At 52.3% G+C, this 20,732-nt stretch overlaps 1 protein-coding gene across 6 annotated transcripts in view; it reads right to left on the minus strand.

Annotated features, from left to right (window-relative positions):
- Window positions 1-3,062: 3,062 nt before the first annotated feature.
- NFASC (neurofascin) overlaps window positions 3,063-20,732 on the minus strand; it is a 67,924-nt gene continuing 50,254 nt past the window's right edge. For 4 of the 6 annotated variants that reach the window (XM_063115336.1, XM_063115335.1, XM_063115334.1 and 1 more), the window contains 3 exons: window positions 8,913-9,044; window positions 6,616-6,685; window positions 3,063-3,294 (listed from right to left, as the gene is read on the minus strand). In XM_063115336.1, the coding sequence (XP_062971406.1) occupies window positions 3,063-3,294; window positions 6,616-6,685; window positions 8,913-9,044 (434 nt within the window). Of the gene's footprint in view, window positions 3,295-6,615; window positions 6,686-8,912; window positions 9,045-14,878; window positions 15,032-16,319; window positions 16,437-19,983; window positions 20,215-20,732 lie in introns of all 6 variants that reach the window. The other 2 variants (XM_063115332.1, XM_063115331.1) reach the window with 1 other exon arrangement.

Raw genomic sequence — 20,732 nt, forward strand, 5'->3', positions numbered from 1 at the left:
TTCCAGAACTGTCGGCCCCAGGAGGGGAAGGGACCACACTGACTCACCACAGTATCCAGGGCTCAGGCCTTAACTCAGACTACATGTTCAAAAAGTATCTGAGGAATGAACGAATGCATGGACCAATAAGAACATGGGAAGCCACAGCTGTCACGGCTGAGCACACAGGTGGGAATGGAGCCCAGTGAATGAAACATCCAGAGTGAGTCACTGCTAGAGGACCTGCATCTCTTCTCTCCCAGCCGGACAGGCTGAAGCACCAAGGTAGTCCCCACTCCTGGCATCATTGTTGGTATGTTCTGGGGTGGCTGCTTGAGAGACCCAGCTGCAGGGAGTGCTGGGCAATATGCTTTCCTGCTGAGCTAGGGTGAACTCTGGCATGGAGCCCATGGAAAACGGACTCTCCTCTTCCTGGAAAGGACTGCCTCCTTGACCCTGCAATCCACACACGTCAGAGTTTGATCTCTCTGAGCACCTGCTTTCTTTGCTTGCGGAAAACTTGGTTCTTCAGCCCTAGATTTGCTCCTGCCTGGAGGGCTGTGATCACGTGGTGGTGGCAGACGGCCCTCGGCACCCACAGAACGACAGTCCGAGAGAGGGGGCTAACTGCGTTCACTTCACATACAAGGAAGGATGGTACAGAACCTGGCAGAACACTGGACTATGGTGCAAAGACAGGCTGAGGACTCACCTCTTCCCAAGACGCTTAAGAAAGAAGCCCTTCTCAGTTTGTGTGGCAGACTTTCCAGAGGCAGGGAGATGGTACATCTAACCTTCCTGCCCTAAGAGCTTCTCTTCAGTGCAATGGGTTTGCTAACATAGACAGTGCCTGAGAACTGACAGCTCTGCTCAGATCCAAAGTGTTTTTTGGAAAGGCTGGTCCTTCACTTCAGCTCAGAGGCACGCTCTCTGACACTCCCTTCAGGGGCAGCGGGTCTAGGCTGCAGGAATGCCCAGCTGTCTCCAAGCGGATGTTGGAGGAAAGCCAGGGGAGGAGACCCCTGAGCTCACTGCCCAGCCTTCTATTTACCCTGTCCCCTTTCATCATGAGAGAACTGCCCCCCAGGCTTCTAGGCAGCACACCTGGCAGCAGCTTGAGCCAAAGGACCATTACACACTATCAGGTTCAAACAACATTATTGGCTCAGCTCTGGGCCACGATTTCTTACCTGCAGACAATGTGTATATGTCTACGGGTTTGACCTTCAGCTGAATGATTATTAAGTGATGCAAGCATTGCTAATACCTGTGTGGCTTAAACATGTGGCAAATGATGCTTTAATAAAGTCTCTGAAGGACACTGGTCCTGCCCAGGCTCCCTGACCAGCAGCTGGAGGCTCAGATCAGAGGGAGTTCCTGGGGCAGGTGATCCATTCCTGACAGCCGGCTTCACCCTCTTCACACTGACGCATGCTGCAGAAAAAGCTAAGGGGTTACTCCCAGGCTCAAGATTTCTCTCTCTCTCTGTCTCTGAGGCTAGGTACCTTTGGTTTCAAAAATGGATTAGGTGGGGAGGGTGAAGGCAGCACCTTCGGCCTGAGAACTGCATGACTGTGAGTGTCTCCATTTGGGGCAACAGGGTGAGGGCACATGTTGAGTGGCTGCTTCTGGTCCCGACAGGACACTTGCATAGGCCACTCTGTTTTTCTCGAGACAGATGTCGCTGGAGGCTTCACGGCTTGCAGGGTGGGGGTGGAGGGGGTGGGGAACTTGAGGGACAGATCAGAGCTGCATAAGGCATATGAAGAGCATTGAGTCCCTCCAACCACCAAGCAGGGGCATCACAGCACTGTCAGTACGATACCACCTCAGGGTCCCCTGATATGTATATATCCTAATGAAAGGACAGACCAGCTCAGTCTTGGGGCAGAAGGTCCCCATCCACACACCACGTCAAACACGAGTCTCAACGTCATACAGAAATGACTTGAGGAGATGGTATCTGCTAGAGATAAAAGGGGAGCAGTGCTTTACACCCCCAAACACACCAGCAAAGCTTCTGCAGCACAGGGCTCCTTCTCCTCGAGGGTAGCAGCATAGACTCCAACCAGGTGGGCAGGTGCCCTCTAGCCTGGACATAGTGGGTATGGTCCTCTCTCCTACATCCTGGGTTTCACTGATGGGAAGAAGTCCAAACCCAGCCTTTTTCTTCTCTCTAGAGGTGAGCACAGTTCCCCAGGGAGCAGACACTTGATTTTCTTCTGCTTGAGGTACACGGTCACTGGAGTTGAAGTCCTTTCCACCAGTGCCCACTCCTGTTCCTCAGACTTCTGAGTCAGTGCAGCTCATGTCTTGGAGACTCCGGAGGAAGGGGCTGGGTAAGAACGAGGAGCAAGAGGTAAACTTGCCTCCCAACTAAACCAGAGAGAAGCAAGGAGGTCTTCTCACCCTCTTCCTGCCAAAAATACTGTCATTTTCCAGAAAGCCAAGTCCAGTTCAGCAACTGACAAGGCCCAGGTGGACGGGTCGGGAGCAAGGGGAGACATATGGCGAGAAAGGCATCCTTCAGAAATACCGGCCCAGCGGCGGCTCAAATCCTGCAACTTTTCTACATGTTCTGTTACAGGGCAATCCTTTTTGCCTATGTTTGCATTTCCTGGGGGAGAATCCACCTATTCTTTCTTTTCCAGGGACATTTCTTCAAAAGGAAAAGAAAATGGAGACATTGGGTCTGGAGGGGGAAATGTACAAAATAAAAATAAAGACAATAATAAGTACCATAACCAACAGAAATGGGGGAGCATGTGTGCCAAGGTCAAGGGTGTGGTGTGGCGGAAAGCTCAGGGTGGCTGGGAGTCGGGGCAAGTCACTGGGTCCCCTCCAGTGAACTTAGCTGTGGCTCTAGCTGTCTCACACTGGTGGTGCCCAGAGGTGTAGGGGGTCATCGGGAGGGGGCTTGTGGGTGGCTGGGTGGTCACTGGTCCTCACAGCCTGGCAGACCGCCATATTGTACCCTTGTCCCTGAAGGTGGCGGTGGCTTTGTGGTAGGTCTGCAGTGGCTTTGTCTCCCCCTTTCCCCTCCTCCCACTTGCAAAGTAGTGGCTGTGCCCGGGTGGGCTCCGTTAGGCCAGAGAATAGATGGCATTGACGGGTGATGTGGCCTCCGAGCTTTCGTTGCCCTCTGTTTCCTCCTTGTCCTTTTTGACTGTGTACTGGCCGATGAAGGAGCCGTCTTCATTGAACTGCCCCTCGCCTCCCTCGCCATAGTCCACCAGGCTGTCGTCGCTCTCCTGCTGCTTGATGGTGCCGTCCAGAGATGTCTGGCTGCCCTGCAGGGGCTTGTTGTCCTCATCACTGGCCAGAGAGAGAAAGAGAATCAGGGCCTGGCATGGCCCAGTGCAGCCCAAACAAACCCAGGCGGGGCAGATGGGGCAGCCAGCCCCTTGCCAAGCACATGCCTGCACCTCTCAGAGAGGTCAGAGATCCCCCAGGCTGGCCCCTATCCCCCTGCCATCCAGCCAGTTCTGCAGAAGGGAAACTGAGGCCTAGAGAAGACAAGCGTCTTCTCCAAGGTGAGATGGCAACTCAGTGCAGAGCAGGGACTGGAGCCCACACATCTGAAGTCCTGGTGCAGGGTCCTTCCCGTGAGAGCAGGCCACTGTCTGTGGTGGGAGCAGACAGAGGACGGCCACCCCACGGAGAGGTGGAGCACTGCTTGTGAGACCACACAGGGTGGGGAGTTCTTGTCCTGAGTGTGTCACTGTGTGATTTTGTGATGCAGGTCTTAGTCTGTCCATCAAGAGGGATTGGATCAGCTTTGACCTTCTGTGATCTGTGGATCTGCAGGAAAAGGCCCCACCCTTCACAAAAAGCAAAGGAACAAACCTCTTCCCTGCCTTAGTGTTGTTTCTCTTAGCTATCTGGTTTATCTGCAAACAGATACTGTCACGTTGGGCCCAGTAGTAAGAGAGGAGTAAGAGAGCGTGCTGCGCTGCGGGCAGCAGGAGGGAGTGGCATATTGATAAGCGCATGAGGCCAGCAAGGCTCAGAGGAACCTTCCCAGCTCTTCAGAGTCCCTCAGGCCCTGGCCTTAAGCCCCTCCTGTGCAGGGACAGCAAGAGGCAGGTGGGTAAAGTGGACTCTGCCCACTGGGAACAGACACCCAGTCAGGATGTCTGCTTGCTCCTGAGGAAGCAAGGGACGGCTGGCTGAGCCGGCGTCTGCTTAGACACTGCGTCCTTCCCCACCTGCAAAACCCTCTCTGCCCTTTAGGCTCAGAGGGGGGACCAGGTGCTGCTGGCTGCACTTCTGAGGTGAGATGAGCCCCCAGGCAGGAAATAGCCGGGGACCAGCAGTGGGAGCCTGGGTCCCAGCAGGTGGAGCCACAGCAGTGCCAGGTGGTCTGAGCACACACACACCGCACCTCCCCCGCTCCCAGCCCACACTCAGTCCTTTCTGGGCGTGGGGAAAACAGCCGGCTGCGTGGCCATTACAGCGGGCAGCATTCTTGCTTCTAATAGCAGTGTCAGGCAAAGACAGCCATCAGGGGAAGGTGGTGGGCCAGAGCCGGAGCTAAGTGATACGAGATGGAAAGCTATTAGCCCACTCCCCGCCATGCGCTGAGTGAATGCAGCCCCATTAACACTGCCTAACTGTGTTTGCTGATGGCAGTGCTGTGGGAGAGACAGGCTGGAGCGAGGAAGTAGGTCTCCAGGGCTGCGTTGAGTTTGTGCAGGAAGTGGAACTCGCTCTTTATGAATTGGCAGATTCTAACCATCAGGCTCCTCACCCCACTCGACAGTCTTTTTCAGGTGCACCCCTTCCCCAGGGCCCTCTACTCCACCCTCATGCAGAAGCATGAGAATTGTGCTCTGGGATTTGTGAGAATTCCTGCCCTGGTTCCAGGCAGGTAAGCTGAATGCAACCACTGGACAGAGGCGGTCCAGCCAGGGTGAGAGGCAGGGGATAGGTCTTTAGGGTGTCAGGGTCTTGAAGGGAAATGGATCTAGGTCTGGAAAGAACAGACCTCTTCTAAGTGCTGCTTGAAAGAAAGAAGAATGAGTAGGGATGGCCCTGGTCTAGCTACTTGTTGGCCTAGTTCCAAGAAAACTTCAAGGTCCAGGTGGACAGACATAAGACAGAAAAGCAGAGAGAGCCCCCATCGGAAAAGAGGCCCAGCAACTCAGCCCCAGAATGGAATAAGGTTAACAGAACTCCTCCTTGCCCCCAGGCCACAGAAACTTAGTATTAATTTCAGCCTTTTCCCAGTTTAGGGCTCTTGGACGCATCCAAGTGGGGGCTCTAGAATGAATGCTGCAGAGATGTGTGTGGGGGGGGTGTGAGGGTGTGTGAGTGTGCGGCCCCCTGTGTGTCGGAGCATGTTCCCGTACATATATATACCCAGCCTCAGTGTCTGGAGGGTGGGGGGAGGCAAGCTTTGGTGTATGGGCAGGAGAGGTGCACAAAACAGCAGCTTCTCCCAGCGTAGGCTGCCTGGCCCTGTGTTGGAGCAGGGCCTCACCTCTCTTCTCCGGCTGCACTGAGGGTCTCAGGGAGAGAAAGCCCCATGGCTTTTGGAACTAAAAACCAGGAAATGGCTCTCAGCCCATGGGGAAGCTGGGCCCTGCCAGGGGAGCTGAGGACAGGGAGGTAAGAAGGGGAGGGGCCACTTGTGCTCGCCCTTCTGGGAGACTCATGGGGGATGTTGGGACTGGATGGACAGTCATGGTCCCTAAGCTGCCAGACAGGCTCCTGTGTGGGTAGTGGCTCCACCATCCATTGATCTGATCCTGTTTGCGAGGCTGCTGACGGGCAGAGTGGCAGAGGCCCAGACAGGATAATGAGAGGTTGCAGGAGATCAGGGGTGACCTGGGTTCAGACAGTAACTGGGTGGGGGTAGGGAAGGAAGGCTCTGATCAGACATTTCCTCCCACCCCACTTGATTTGGGAGTGAGACTCCACGATCCACCCTGCATCACTCCTGAGCTCAAGATATACTTGACATCAAAATGGACAGGTAACAGTTTTGCAAAGCCCAGAGACAAAGCCCCATGCAGACCTGAGAGGGAGCATGGGTGTAAAACAGCAGCACTAGCTGGAAGTCCGGCCCCTGGTCCTTCCTGCTCTGCCACTAGCTCACTGGGTGGAGAGTGCACTCTTGGGCAAGCCACTTCCCAGTCTGGACCTTACTTCTCCCATCTGGGACACAGAGTGCTGGACCAGACACCTCTCCAAGTCCTATTCCAATCTAGAGCCCAGAGATATGCCAGGTTCATGGGGAAAAGGCCTAGAATCAATCTTCCCCCTGGGTCATTCTCTTCAGGGTTAGGGGTGGGGTGCAGGCAGAGAGGAATCCTGAGTGCTCACCTCATTTCACAGCAAGAGGGGCCCAGGGCTCATTTTCAGAGTAAAAGGTGGAAAGATACAAACAAGGAACTCAATACACTTGAGTTGTGCAGCTGAATGAATGAAATGCTATTCGTGGGATGAATGTGAGTGTTGGGCAGTGCCTCTCAGGGGTGCAGCCTCCTCTGGCACTGTCAGAACAAGCAGCCTCTCCGAGCAAACCCGACAGCAAGGACATCCAGGCAGTGGCCTCACAGTCATGCTGAGCTGCTCCGAGGTGAGGGGGCTGCCTCCCTGGGGTACCCGACAGGGGAAAAGGAGATCACGCACCTATAGTCAAATGAGCCATCCTCTTCTTTGGGGTCTTCGGGGCCAAGGGGAACATCCTTCTTTTCTCGTACTTGGTCAATAAGAGAAGCAAAGACACAGACACGAGGTTAAGAAGTATGCCCCCACTCCCTAGCTCTCTTGAGTGCAGAGCCAGAGGACAGCGCCCGGGACTTGAAGACAGTCTCCCTCTTAATAAGGTGCCTTCGCTGCCTCCCTTGTTCTTGCAGCCTGCGCTCAATCAGGTGCCAAGTGATTCTGCCGCCTCCTCCCCTCAGGAGTCTTTTTACATCTCCTCTGACAACTGAAATCTTCTCCCACCCAGCCCCCTGATCTCTGCATGAAGTCTTCCCCGAACACATGTGCTCCTTTCCTTTGCCAAAGCCAATCCCCCATCGTTTGTCCCTTTCTTATTCTGCTCTGTATTGTAATTATTTGTGCCAGTGTCTTATGCCCGTAACAGAATGCTGGTTGTTTCCTCCAGGGTGGGGGGCTGGCGTTTCTTCAAAGCTCCCAGCAGAGTGCCCAGGGCAGAGGGGACACTCCACACAAACAACTATGGGATGGAAAGCGTGCTCACATCTGCGACCTCCCTTCTTAGTGTGCCTCTTCTCCCACGCCTCCTCTGTGATGTGTGAACATCCAGCCAAGGCCCTGTCTTGTTGTGCAGTGGTTGTGTCTTCTGTCCAGCTGCAGTGTCCTTCAGGAGAGGTTATCTTTCCCTCTGGTATCCCTAGCAGCCAGCACAGAGGCTGGCATACAGCAGGTACTTCCATGAAGGACTCTATGTATCCTTTTTCTGATACAAGGCAGGATAATCACTGCCTCTTTAGGTGAGGGAAACTGAGGACTTGAGAGGTGGAGAATGTGTCACACAACTAGTTAGTAACTGAATAAAGCCTAGAGCCAGGCCTCACGGCTCCTGGTTCACTCATCTTTTAATGTACCAGGGGCTTACTGTGTAGCTGCGGGGAAAGAATTTAGCTTTGAAGAACTTTCTGGAATGGGACGCTTTCTGCATGGGCAAAGGAAGGCTCAGAGTTTATCTGATGAGTTCCTCAGGTATTCCAGTTCCACCTGGGATGCGGGATGACTTGGTGAGGCCACCCAAGTCATGATGTAACACAGAACACCAGCCTTCTCCCTAACTCTTTCTCTCTTACAGAAGAAAAACCATCCCCACACAGCAAAACAAAGTGCAAGAAAACATCACTCACTAGTAAAAAATTATAATTGCTGCCCTCACTTAAGTAGGGGCATAACTCTTCAGAATCCTAGGGTCTGCAGGTACTTAGGCAGGATACAATACAAAACAAATAGAATAGAATCTCCTCCCCCTTTTATTTCCTTTGTGTTGAGTTTTAGGGGGGTCCTGGAGAGGACCTCTTCATAGAGATGGGGAGAAGGAAGCATTTGGGGAACATGGGGTGTGTCTGGTGATGGGGCTTTGGGGGGCAGGGTGCAATTTCATTCTGCAGTCCAGCAGGATTTGCACTCTCAGGGTCATCAATTATCCTGTCTCCTGTTACCCTACCCATCCCATCACAGACAGATGGCTCTCTTGGCCCCGCCATTTGAAAAACAATCAATATTTCCAGAAGCAAGAACGTCAGAGGTCCTTGTCCTTGACCTTGGTCTGTCTGGGCTGGAGGATCTTGAGGCCTCCAGAAAAAAAAATGCCCCTTTGGGACTCTGGGTAATCTGTGGGGGTCCCTATCAGTGCAACCCATCCCTCGGCCTCCCACCCCTCCCCCTCACATAGGGGCTGACCCTCTGATAGAGGCATCTGCGACTGCACCCTCGTCCTAGAGGCATCTGCGACTGCACCCTCGTCCTAGAGGCATCTGCAACTGCACCCTCGTCCGGCTGAGTGCTGGTCCCGGTAGCCTCTCCCAGGGTGTGTGCCTCTGCCCAGACTCCTCCCCTCCCCATGGTTAGAGAAAATGCTTCTCTTCCTGCCTCCTTTCCTGGGACACAGGAACCTAATGAGATTCAGGCTGAAAAAAACCAATTTACTGAGCAGATGGATGGTGAGTCAAAGGGAGGGAAGGCCATTCTTAATAGGAGCCGCGGTTCCTTCCAGCCCTCTCTGGAGCTGCCTGGACCCTGCCATCCGCCCACCTCGGGCGAACTTAATTAACTTGAGCATGTGCTGGCAGGTCCCGGATACACAGAACAGGCAAGAGGGCTGCATTTCCAAGCTCGGCCGGGCCTGGGTGCACTGAGAGGACAGAGCTCCCAAACCTCATGGGAAAACTCGCCTGCCCTGCTGCCAAGCCCACCCCTCTGTCACTGCTCACCTGGGTACTTGCCACCACGACTCCTCTTGATGAAACAGACAATGAGCAGGATCAGCACCAGGAGGGCGATGGCGCACATGAGCCCGATAAACCAGCCCTGGGTGGCGATGTCCGCTTGGTTGTTGGTGTAAGCTGGCAGGGAGGGTCGGAAGCAAACCCGTGAATGATTTCATGGGGAGGGGTAAGGAGGCAGATGGGAGGGGAGGGCTTGACCTACATCACCTGGATGTTTCTCCTGATACCTAGCGCTAACACCTAACTACCCTCTGGCCCGAACTGTCCCGCAGAAGGGACAAAAAGAATGTAATTAAAGAGCCAAGGTCAAAAGAAAAGAGGCAAAGGAAATGGAACAGGAAGCATATAAGAAGCAGATGGCTGAACAGGTCCTTTAGGAAGGAGAAAGTTTCCTAAGGATGAGGCATGACATGCTTGTACACCAGAGAGCTGGCCACAGCCTAGAGGATGGCCAGGGATTGGCCATGGAAGTACGATTCCCCACGAATGGGCCCAGGGTGAAGAAAGAGGACTGTGCATGCCACCCATCAGGGAGTGGATGGAACACCCTCACAGGCCTACACAGGTGCAGGGTGCATCCTGGCCCACTGGAGTGGCTCCGAAGCCAGCCCTGGCAGTGGGTCCTGGGCCGGGGGAGGTCCAGGAGGCCCCGTGCCTCTTCATGTCTTCCCAGATGGATTGTGTACTCCCGACAGCAAAGACAATCTGATGTTGGTACCCCCAGATGAGCCAGCAGCAATATTAGGATGGGGGCCGTGCCTTCTATTCACTCTGTGCCACTTCCGGATGACTTTTGCACAGGGAGACCACCCTGGTGGTCTGTGACAAGCTGGCTTGCCTCCCCGTGACAGCGAGTCTCTCTTTGTCCCTGCCTGGTGTGTGTGGAGACCTGTCTCAACATGGGCAGATCCCTCCCTGATGTGAGGGGCACACAGGTGGGCCTAAAGAACGGGAGCTCAGGGGTCAGCTGACGGTGTCCTTGACGCTCCAATCGGGTTTGGGAGGGGGTGTGGTCAGCAGCCACTTGCCCTTCTCTTTCCTATGGATTGGACAACAAAAGCGACACCTCCTGTTGTGGAAAATGAGACTCAGAGGGGAAGTATCAGAGGAATGGAACACACCCAAAGCAACCCTGGAGCCAGCCCAGGCCAAGGAAGCCTTGGGAGAACCAGACAACCACAGGAGGCCAAGAGCCTCTAGAGCCCAAGCCAGGAACTGAGCCTTCTCCCAGGGGGAGCACAAGGAAGGGCGCGGGAGACCCCACAGCCCTTGTGCTCCAGCATCTTCATCACGTGCCATTTCATGGGGCAGGTATCTGGGTGCATCTTACTCATTGCTCTCCTTGGGGGCAGAAACTGTTTTTATAGTCTTCCTGGTGCCCAGCTGAGGGCACTGCACCAAGAAAGTTCTCAAAAAATGGTGAAGAGTAGCAAACGAATGCTTCAGTGCTCTCTGTGCTCCTGCTGCCCAGGCAGCTGTTGGCTGAAAAGCAGTTAGTCCCAGTTAGCACACAGCTTGTGATTACCCTGGTCTATGTATGCTGCAGGGGGATGTCCCATCCCTGCCTCCACTCCTCCTTCTGGCGGGCCATTCTCTACCATGTCAGAGTGATCTTTCCAAAACCTCAAGTAGAATCAAAGCACTTCCTTGCTTCAACCCCTCCAAAGCTTCTCATTGCTACTGGAGAAAACTCTACATTCCTTATCCTGACCTGTTGGGCTCCATCAGAGCTGGCCCTGGCACCTCTTTAGTCCTACTGCCCACCACTGTCTCCTTACCCTCTAGGCTCCAGCCATGCTGGCCAGTCTCATTCCTGCCTCAGGGCCTTTGCACCTGCTGCTTTTTTTCCAGATGGCTGCCTAGGCAAATATCACCTCTTCAGCAAGGCCTTCTCAGACCTTCCCAACTAAAGCAAAAGCCCCCTCCCCTCCCCTCCCACTCTCTATCGGAGGGCTCTAATTTATCTTTTTCATAACACTTGTAACCATTTGATAAATTACTACTACTAATAATTTACACTAATAAGCACTTTCTATGGGCCAGGCGCTACATTAAGTACTTCCTCACACATTATCTAATTTGATCCTCACCATGACCCCATAAAATAGGTTTTCATTTTTATCACTATTTTACGGGGTGCTCCACAGTCTTTCCCTCCACATGTCTTTCCCTTCCTCCCCAATAGAGCCTGGACTGCCACTCTGGCTTGCCACCTTTCCACATTCTACCCCTCCTGCCCAAACCTCTCATTGCTCTAACTCACACCATCTCTGAACTCTGATTCACTCCCATCTACTCCAAGCAACATGACACTTAGTTCTTCCATTTCCTGGGTCCTGGTTTCCAATTATACTATTAAAGTCTTGAGAAGAGGGGATCTTTCTGAGTCCCCTCATACTTAGCACAGTGCTGGTCCCATAACAAGTAGTCAGTGACTACTTTTCGATTAATGGATCAATTTAATCCTAATATAATAGGTTTAACCTGGGATTCAGTTTATCGACTGGATATCAGTGAGGGGTGACGTGGCCCTCGGTTGGCCCATGGCCCACACCTGGGCAGTGGGATAAAAATTGCTTCCACTTGTGTTTGGACAGCAGCACCACCTTTTGCAAAGAAGTTGGTTTGCACGTCTGCAGTAACCAAATTGCACCACTGTCTTCCTGGTGCTTGTCATGATACAGTGTGACAGCTATCTCTGCAGACTCCCTTTCTCTTGGTAAAAAAGTCATGATTCCAGGGAAGAGCCGGCACATTGGCAATTCAGAAAGTAAATGTAGCTTTCCCTTCCTGACAGCACCAGGTGAAGTTCAAATGTTACTTTCTGTCCATTCAGAAAAGGTCAAAGAATTTCCTGTGGCTTTTGGACAGAAGGCTGTTTAAAACCAAGCAGGATCTTGGGTAAGGTAGGCTCAATCACACCCCACCAAAATAATTTAGTTTCTCAAGAACCAAAAGAAATTTAGGACACATGATCTCACTTATAATGTGTCCCCACGGCTTGGACTCTGAGAGGAAAGCATTTCAGCAAGGCTCCAGGAGTTACACTTAGCTGCCAACGACATACTCAGTCGATCTGTTAAACTTGTTTCAAGATTCCTGATGGACCCAGGAATATCAGCATTCAAAGACTGGGTGCATTTACACTCACTGCCTTCGGCTGGAACCAGCAGGGAGCTCATTGGGCCCACAGGCCTGGCCAACACAGGCCCAGCCACCTCTTACTCTGGACTAGAAGCCATGTGTGTGCCTTCCACACCAGACCCTACAACCCCGCTCAGGAACAGGCAAGTCACCTGTAAAGCAGGCACTTCCAATGACTCCTAATCCTAATTGGGAGGCACTTGGTTTGGCCATGGAAGAGAGGCCAGTCACTCAAAGTCTGCAGAAGAATTATATTCTAGGAATAGGAACAGATGAACAAAAATAACAGGGATGGATTTTCTTCAAAAACAGTCTGGCTGGGCTGCTCTCACGTAAGCACCATTTCACACCTCTCCATACCCACCTCGTCCCGTCCTGGGTTGACCGAAGAGATGTTTCTCCCAAACACAGCAGAAGCTGACTACAGTTAGGTCCCTGAATGTCTCGCCTCCCCACTTTCCTGAGGTCTGTGCAGGGTCACTTGTCAGCATCCACCACACTGCTGCCTTCCCCATCCTTCCGCCTTCTCCATCCTGCCCACCCGTATGGAAGGGCCAATGGGCCTCTTGGAGTCCAGTGTTATGAGCTGGTAGCCCCTCAGGTCTCTTTGGCTTCAATAGCTTCAAGGAGGTGATTAACTATCCATTGGGATCTTTCTGGTGAGGGTCAGAGAGCCTGTTAGCATTCCCAGTGGTTTCCTTCCATTTCCTTCCTGAACCACTGTAGCATATTTGAGTCTGTGGACTAAAGTGATGGCCTGTGGTTGCCTAAATGACCAGTGGTTGGGGCCCAGAGATGTTCACAAATTCTTGCTTTCGTGAAACACAGTGATCTGGGGGGATCATGTGGATTTGGCTCTGGAGTTCACTTACAGGAAAGAGTGTGTATCTTCCAAAGATATGGATGTACACTCACAGACTTCAGAAAGTGAAAATATTTTCTTTCCCTGTGTGATTTGCACTTAGTAATTTGCAGCTGGCCTGGGAGGGAAGTGAACGATATGTAGTCAGAGCTAGGGTCATAAGCTGGCCCACTCCAGCATGCACTGCGAGGAGTCTGGTAAGACTGGTCCCTTGAATTGCTCTGAAAACAAGTTATCAGGATGAGCCTCTCCAGACCAAGCACAAAAAAAGAAATGAGTATTTAAGTCAGCGTGCAAAAGCATATGTCAATTGTTGTTTTCTACAGGGTGAGTAGAATACCTTGGAGCAGTTAGGACATCCCTGAGGACAGGGACTGATTCATCTTTTTCTCTCTGGCTCTCTCTCCTCAGCCCTTACCTGCAGCCCCGGGGCTTAGCACCCAGAGAAGTCAAACTCTGAAAGTGGCTATGCTGGCTTCTGCGGCATTCTCTAGGATGGGACTCTATCCTCAAATATCATCTTTGCTTCTTGCACCTGTGCTGGACTCAAGTTTGTAATGAGGCAAGATCAAATGCACATACTGGTGAGTGACAGCTTGGGACTCCTACTGGGTGAGACAGGGTCCAGCCACCTGCTCTGTGCAGTCGGCTGTCCAGTTCCCTTGCCTGGCTCCCCTCCTAACAGGACATCCTGCCTGAGTTGGCCTGGCTAGCCTCAAGCGGGCGACCAGACTCTCAGACTCCCTAAGCCTGGATGGCATGGAAATGTCAGGACAGGAGGAGACACAGGGAGGAGGACAGGACACCAGACCAGGAGGGACCAGACTAGAAGGGGTGGTGGGTGAGACACTGATACAGATGGGCAGTGACTCCCAAGATGCATGCTGCCGGGACCAGCCTCACCAGGCCAGGCACAGAAAGAGTAACGAGTATTTAAGTCAACATTCAGAAGTTCATATAAATCATGGTGGCTTCCCCCCTTATCCTGTGTGTCTAATAACCTGCATCTGATTAGGACATCCGTAGGGGCAGGGATTGACCCTTTTCTCTCTGAATCTCTTACCCCACCCTTACCCTCAGCTCCAGGGCTTAGCATACAGGCCACTTGGCTGCCCACCTGTCTGATTTTAAAGCTATACACAAACACTCAGACAAGCAGGTGCCCTCACAGTCTCGATGGCCAGCCACCCCTACCAGCAGAGAGACTTCTGAACCTCATAACCTTTACTGAGCCCCAGCTGGCCTGTTCGTTTGGCACAATGAAGATGATTCTCCATCCAGACCTGGAGCCCCTGTAGAGCCAGAACTACTCCAGTACCGGACAGCATCTTCCCGTCTCCCAGCATGACAAAAAGTCACCTACTGTTAGGCCAAGACAAACTTGGGACAAAAATTAATCAAAACAAAGTCCCAAACAAGCTGTATCACCTACTTTGGAATTTTTAATAACAGATGACGGTGGCAAGGCAGTAACATATGCACCGATCCTTGGTTTGGTTCCTGGGGAGATTTATGGGTCAGAACTCTGGGATGGCCCTGTCCCTAATCCCACATGGACGAAACAAGCCCCTGTGTACTCTACAGCAGCCCCCAGACCCACACAGAGCAACCAAGTCTGCACATACACTGAGCCCCTTTGTTTCCGGCATAGCCAGGGGCCGAGCACTCTCTGTCCTCATTACACATCCTTTGTATCCTTCTGATCCCCACTCAGCCCTACAGGGTCAGGATCGCGGTTTCCTCTGCACTGTGCATGCACGTTTGCTCCTCTTGGCTTCCTGGGAGCCTTAGTCAGACGTCTAATAAGAGCTGAGACACGCCATGCAAGGTGGGGAATGGGTGGGGATGAGTCTTCTATCCAAGGAGAAGAGACAAGCAGGAAGCTGAGAATGAGAAAGAAATGCCCCATGCTTGTAGGGGATGGCAAGGCCAGATCCCCTCTCACCTGTACTGGTCATAAAGGTGATGACGGTACTGCTGATGCCCTCGTTGTCCCGGGAATAAACCCGCAACGTGTATGTCATCCCGGGATAGAGGTCTGTCAGCTGTATGGGCTGGGCCTGGGCCTTAACGGGGACAGTTTTTTTCGTATGGTTGCCTGGGGAACAGAAACCTCAGTCAGCCTAGAGCCAGGCACCAGGAGCAGGAGAGACAGTGCTTAGGTTCCTGGTCACCTGTCGAAGGTAGAAAGGGTGGGGGATGGGGCCAGGGGACCGCGGGTCCAGTCCAGCACGCAGACCAGGAGGTTACCAGGCAGCTCCCCCATGCCCGTCCATGCAGTGCTAATTCCCTTAAACAATGACTTTCCAACTGAGGACACCACCCCCTCTCCTAAAGTTCTCTTTCCTCACCATGGTCTTAGCGCTGAACATATTATGACCTACTTAAACTCTCAGCATGTCAGCTGCCTCTCGGTTGCCCTGGAAGTGGTTAACTTCCCATGTGGGATCTTTCTGGTGAGGGTCAGAAAGCTAGTTAGCATCCCTCATGGGGACTGGAGATGAGGCCTCTCGTTTCTTGCCATGTGGTGAATCACACATCAGGAAAAGTGTGTGCCTGTGTCTGGGCTGTAGGGGAAGGGGGTGGAAGGAAGCTGAAAAAGTGTGGACCAAACTGGGGATTCCAGATTCTGTGGATGTGAACCCCTCCTCCAACCACAGAGAACTAAGAGTTTGCTTTGCTTTTGGCTAAGAGACCTACGGGTAGGCTAGCCCAGGTGGATTTTCTGGCTGGGTTGGTTGGCTTAATTGTTTACAGCACATGCTAAAAAGGCCAGGATTGTGAATTTGACCCTGCAGGAACAGGGGCCTTCACTCAGAGGAGAAGGTAGATATCGTGACTACACCCTGCAGACTAACCAATCTGTAACCTTGGTCCCAAGATCTGGTAAACAGTGAACAGCTCAGCTCAAGCCACCAGCTCTCTGAAACAAATGCATCTGTTCTGTGTCTCTGACTGTGGCCCAGTGGCATTCCTCTGTGAGCAAAGCACAGTTGAAGCCCAAGACTGTGAACTGACCCAGCTTGTCTAGTGGAGACATCAGCAAATAGGGAGTCTGAATTAAGGAGATTAATGCAGAGGTGAGAGTTGGCTCTGCTGGGGCCATTCAGAACCCAGCGTGAGCAGGAAATGGGTTAAGGGCCCAGGTCATCTGCAGCACATGCAACCCTCAACCTTCTCTAATAGCTTCAGAAGCCCCCTTCCTTCTTCCAGAGCCTGCTCCTCCCACCTTGCCGCCGCCACTGAGCACGTATCGATTTCATTAAGCCATAATTAAGCCAGGCTAAAAGGTCTCTCTGAGCCTGGGGGAGTTCACAGGATTTCTTTAATGGCATCTAACACTGCCCACTGCTGCCGCCACCACCACCCCACATAGCAATGCTTACTGTCGATGTACTCAACCACAAAGTCAGTTCCTGGCCCGAAATTGTGCTTCCAGGTGATGTTGGCCCATTTACTGTTGGGGAGCACTGTGACGTTCCATATGGACTGTTCGTCAGGGGCTGGTGGACGGGTTAGAAGAGGAGTTAGTGATGAGGAGGGAGGCAGCACCAGAGACACGGACAGACAGACGCGCGCACACACACACGTGCATGCACACGCACACACACGGTCAGCTAGGAAAGGGTAGAGTCAGAACGGTTGTGCACAGGGTCCAACAGAGCTCCAAGCTGCAGACTTGGTGGCCAGGCCAGAGGTCGCCGTCCAGGGACGAGCAGGTGTAGTCGGGAGAACTTGTATGTAAGAGGGCGCTGAGGGTGTCTGTGTGTCCACACAGGTGGAGTTAGCAATGGAAGAGTAGGTTTTGATCCATGCCATTTGAGGTTCTAACCTGGGCTTATTCCCTTTTTAGATCCCTTGTCATAAATTTGAATAGCACAGGGAAAGGGGCCAGGAAAAAGTCCCTGTGGCCAGGATACAGATGGGGGCGGGAGGGGAGGAGAATGTGCCAGCCTCTTTTCCTTTAACCACGGAAGTTCTACAGGAAGGAGAGAGGTTATCTTTAAAAGCCGAATGAGTCTGGCTGCTTAGGTCAGTTGGTTAGCACATGGTGTTATAACACCAAGGTCAAGGGTTCGGATCCCCACACTGGCCAGCTGCACCCCCCACAGCACCCCGCAAAAAAAAAAAAAGAAAAAAAAGACCAAGCAAGAGTCATGTTGAGATTTGCAGGAAGAGCAGGACCAAAATGGGAAAACCTTAATGGGCTCCTGGAGCTGGAGGAGAATGGTAATCCTGGTCTGAAGAGCTCCTGGCATTGCTCTTGGTCAGCGAAAGCCTGGATGACGTGTAAAACAGCCTCAGAGTGTCTAAGGTGACTTGGGGCCTAGAATCCCAGGGTCCCAAGTAGAGACAGTATAAACTCTTCCTCTCCCTCTCATGAGCTAGGTGGGACCAAGAGAAGATAACTCCTTGACAACCAACCCACCCTCTGGTCCAGACATCAGAAGAATCCTGTTCTGTTTGGCCTCTCAGCACCACAGAGTTTGTGAGGCTTGATCCCCACACAACACAGAGGACATTAATTATCTAATTCCTACGAGCTGGGAGATACTCTATCAAAGCCGTGGTGCTGTCTGAAACCATGGCCTGTATACAGGGGAATGGCACTAATCTTCAAATGTAATCATTTTTCAAGAGTCCCAGTAGTCTGATTACCCCATTTCCCAGCAAAGATTTAATAGTGGAGTAGTAGCATGAAGCACTGTATTTCAAAGACTTTACAAGTGTAGCTCCTGTATATTTTATTAGCATGCAAGGGGGTACTGTCACCAACTCACTTGTCAAAAATAAATGAATAGACTACACTGGTGGTGCATTTATTATCTATTTGACAAGTGACTGAGTCTGCAGGGCTGGGGGAGTGATAAAAGATCTCCTGGTTTTCACTTCAAAGAAGTGCCTACTCCACTACAGTCTTGTCAGGTGCTGATTGCCCCAGGTGAATAGGCTTCATGTTAGGAGGGGCCAGGACAGACATTCCACATGGGGTGGGCGCTCTCTAGGGGGCGGGCAGAAAGTAGGCTTCTTTACTCATCTGTCAGATGCTTCAATTGTACTTTCTGTTTTAAGTGACCCCAAATCCCAGCTCCTTGGAATTTCATGGCTCTTGCCAATGGGAAAGAATTATGATTAGCCATGATTTGAGTTTCAAATCATGATTTGGGGACTCGAGTTTCTTCTTCCTAGCTCTGGGCCCTGTAAATAGCTAGAGAATTTGTTTAAACAATTTGGCCATCCACACAAGATTGATTCAAATTTGGCTGTCTTAAAGGGAATGGATATTGGGCACTTTTAGAAAAAGTCAAGTGATGGGAAACCAAAATGACTTAGATTTGGGTGCTGGAGGAAGACATTGCCATAGAGGTCAAGATGACAACCAGTGATGAACTGGAAAGTTCAAAAAGAAGGACCAAGAAGATGAGCTGTCAGTGACTATAAAAATAAAAAGGGTAAGTGAGGGAAGCACGGATTGTTCCACTGACTCCTGGAATGCAAGGACTAAGGAGTATCCTTGAAATCTGAGAAAAAGACAAGTAGAGGGCAAATAAAAAGGCCTATTTCAATCTGAAAAAAGTAAACTTATCAAACATTTGGTCCTAAGATGTAAGACATAACAAAGATGAAAATTCATTAAAAAAATCGTGCATGGCAGCGCCATTCTGCTGCGTTAAGAGAAATGAGGATGTTTGAGGGGTGTCCCCAAGCTCTAGATAAGATCAGGGACATGGCTGAGGACTCCGGACTGTTTCAGAGACAGATGAAACTTGGAGTGTGAGAGTCCATGGGGCCAGTCCCTTGTGGCAGCAAGGCCAGTCTTTGCAGAAGGCCGGTAACTCTGCTCTGCTGGGGAGCGAGATCCCCTCCCTTTCTTCATTCTTTGTGCATCTTTTCTGTGAAGTCAAAGCACTCTTAGGACACAAAGCCCCACTTTAAGGAAAAACATGCCTCACTGTGGCCCAGAGAATGCCAATCACCAAACCACTGGGGGCAGCTTCTAATAGCCTAGTAGGTTTCTCCTCAGCCCACTTTTTTCCTAAAGTGCATGTTATTTAAATTCTAGATACTGCACCTACAGTTCTAGGGCTGCTGGAGGAGAGTTCTGTGTGCTTCCTGCCAGCCTTGCCAGCCGCCTCACACTTATTTTACAGGTGGTCTGTGGGCTCAGGAAGCTAGAGACCCTTCCCTCGATGGTAATAAGACTGTTTGATGCTCAATGCTTAGAAGTATCTCTGCATTCCCCAGGGGTCTCCTCATGTGGAAGGATGGAGCTTTCTGGCCTGGCTGCATGAAGTAGGAGCAGCACATTCTCCCAGCTAAGCAGGTCAGCCCTGGACCAATTCTTACCAGGGGCGCTGAGAATGGCTGTGATTCCCTCTCCACGCATGCATATGGGGACATGGGCAACATGAGTGGGAAGAGCCACAGAGCATCTTTGGGCATTACGGGACTCCTTGGCAATACTGTTTCCTGGAAGCTCTGACTTTTTAAAAGTCTGGTAAGTGTTCCTTGGGTGACGAGGGGCAAGGATGGAGCGGGGGTCTGGGAACAGAGTTGCCTGGCATGGCCAGCCACTCCCCACTCCTCAGCCTCTGTCCTGCAAGGCTGGATACAGACACGGCTGGAGCAGGAAGCTCTCTTAGGCCGGTTGTAGAGTTCAGGTCCTTTTCTCCTCAGACGCCCTCCCTTCCAGAGTGCTCAGCCCTGAGCTGACTGCTCAGTACGGATTTGGAGGCAGCCCTACCACGTGGGACCTGGGGGTCCTGCCTGAGAAGCTTGGCCCTCTGTTAAAGAACAAGCAAGTATGTGACGCTAGGATGAGGAGGACCACCCAAGGAGCATGTGTGCGTGGGGGGCGGGGGGGCTCGGGGCCTCTAGGCTACCAGACTGAGAGTCCAGTCATGGGTGTTTCCAAAGCAGAAACAAAGGGAGTTGTTGGTTAACACCACTGCAGACCCCACCACTATCTGGGGAACCTGTGGGATCGTCTCTTGAGACTGGGGGGAGGTGGGCCAGGAGGGGATGGGGAGCACGGGCAATGCGCAGTACCAGATTCGTATATCTTAGTCCTGGAGGTGGTGGTGGGAGGACTCTCCGTGGTGGTGGTGGCGGCAGTGGTTGTAGTAGTTGTGGCGACGGTGGTGGTGGCGATGGTGGTAGGTGCGACAGTTGGGATGATTGGGACTGTTGTGGCTTCGGTGGTGGCTGCAATGGCAGTAGCATCAGTACTGCTCACAGCGCCCGTCGCACCCACGGTAGTCGGGGGCAGTGTGGGAGGAGCTGAGAGGGAAATGTAAAACAGCCGAGTCTGCTTGGTTTGGCTGTGCCCAGCCCGGACACACGGCCCCCGCGTGCACGGCAGGCAGCCCGGTGAGGAGGTCAAGCCCAGTAATCAGAAGCCTCTCCAAGGATAATGGACTGGATCAGATGGATCACAGGAAAGTAAACACAACCATGGGAAAGGAAGAGAATGAAGCCCGTGTGTGTTTCATTTTCTTCTCATGGTCTGTGTGGCTCAAAGCACCCGCATGCACCCAGCCACGGGCGAGGATGAGGATGAAGAGGGAACGCACACTGAATCGCTCAGACCCAGGGACTGCATGGAATCCTGGGCCAAGCACCACCCAGACAAGCCCAAGTGGCACCAGCTGGGTCCAGCCCTGGAGCCCCAGCCTCAGGGGTGGGCAGGTGGCTAGGCCCTGTCCTGCAGCGCCACAGGGCAGCCTACCATTCCCAACTATTCTCTCCAAAATCAGCCTTTGTCACACCTGTCTGAGTTCAAATAGCCACCCAGAACC

This window comes from Cynocephalus volans, chromosome 11 (genome assembly GCF_027409185.1).
Source record: "Cynocephalus volans isolate mCynVol1 chromosome 11, mCynVol1.pri, whole genome shotgun sequence".
Taxonomy (NCBI): Eukaryota; Metazoa; Chordata; class Mammalia; order Dermoptera; family Cynocephalidae; genus Cynocephalus; species Cynocephalus volans.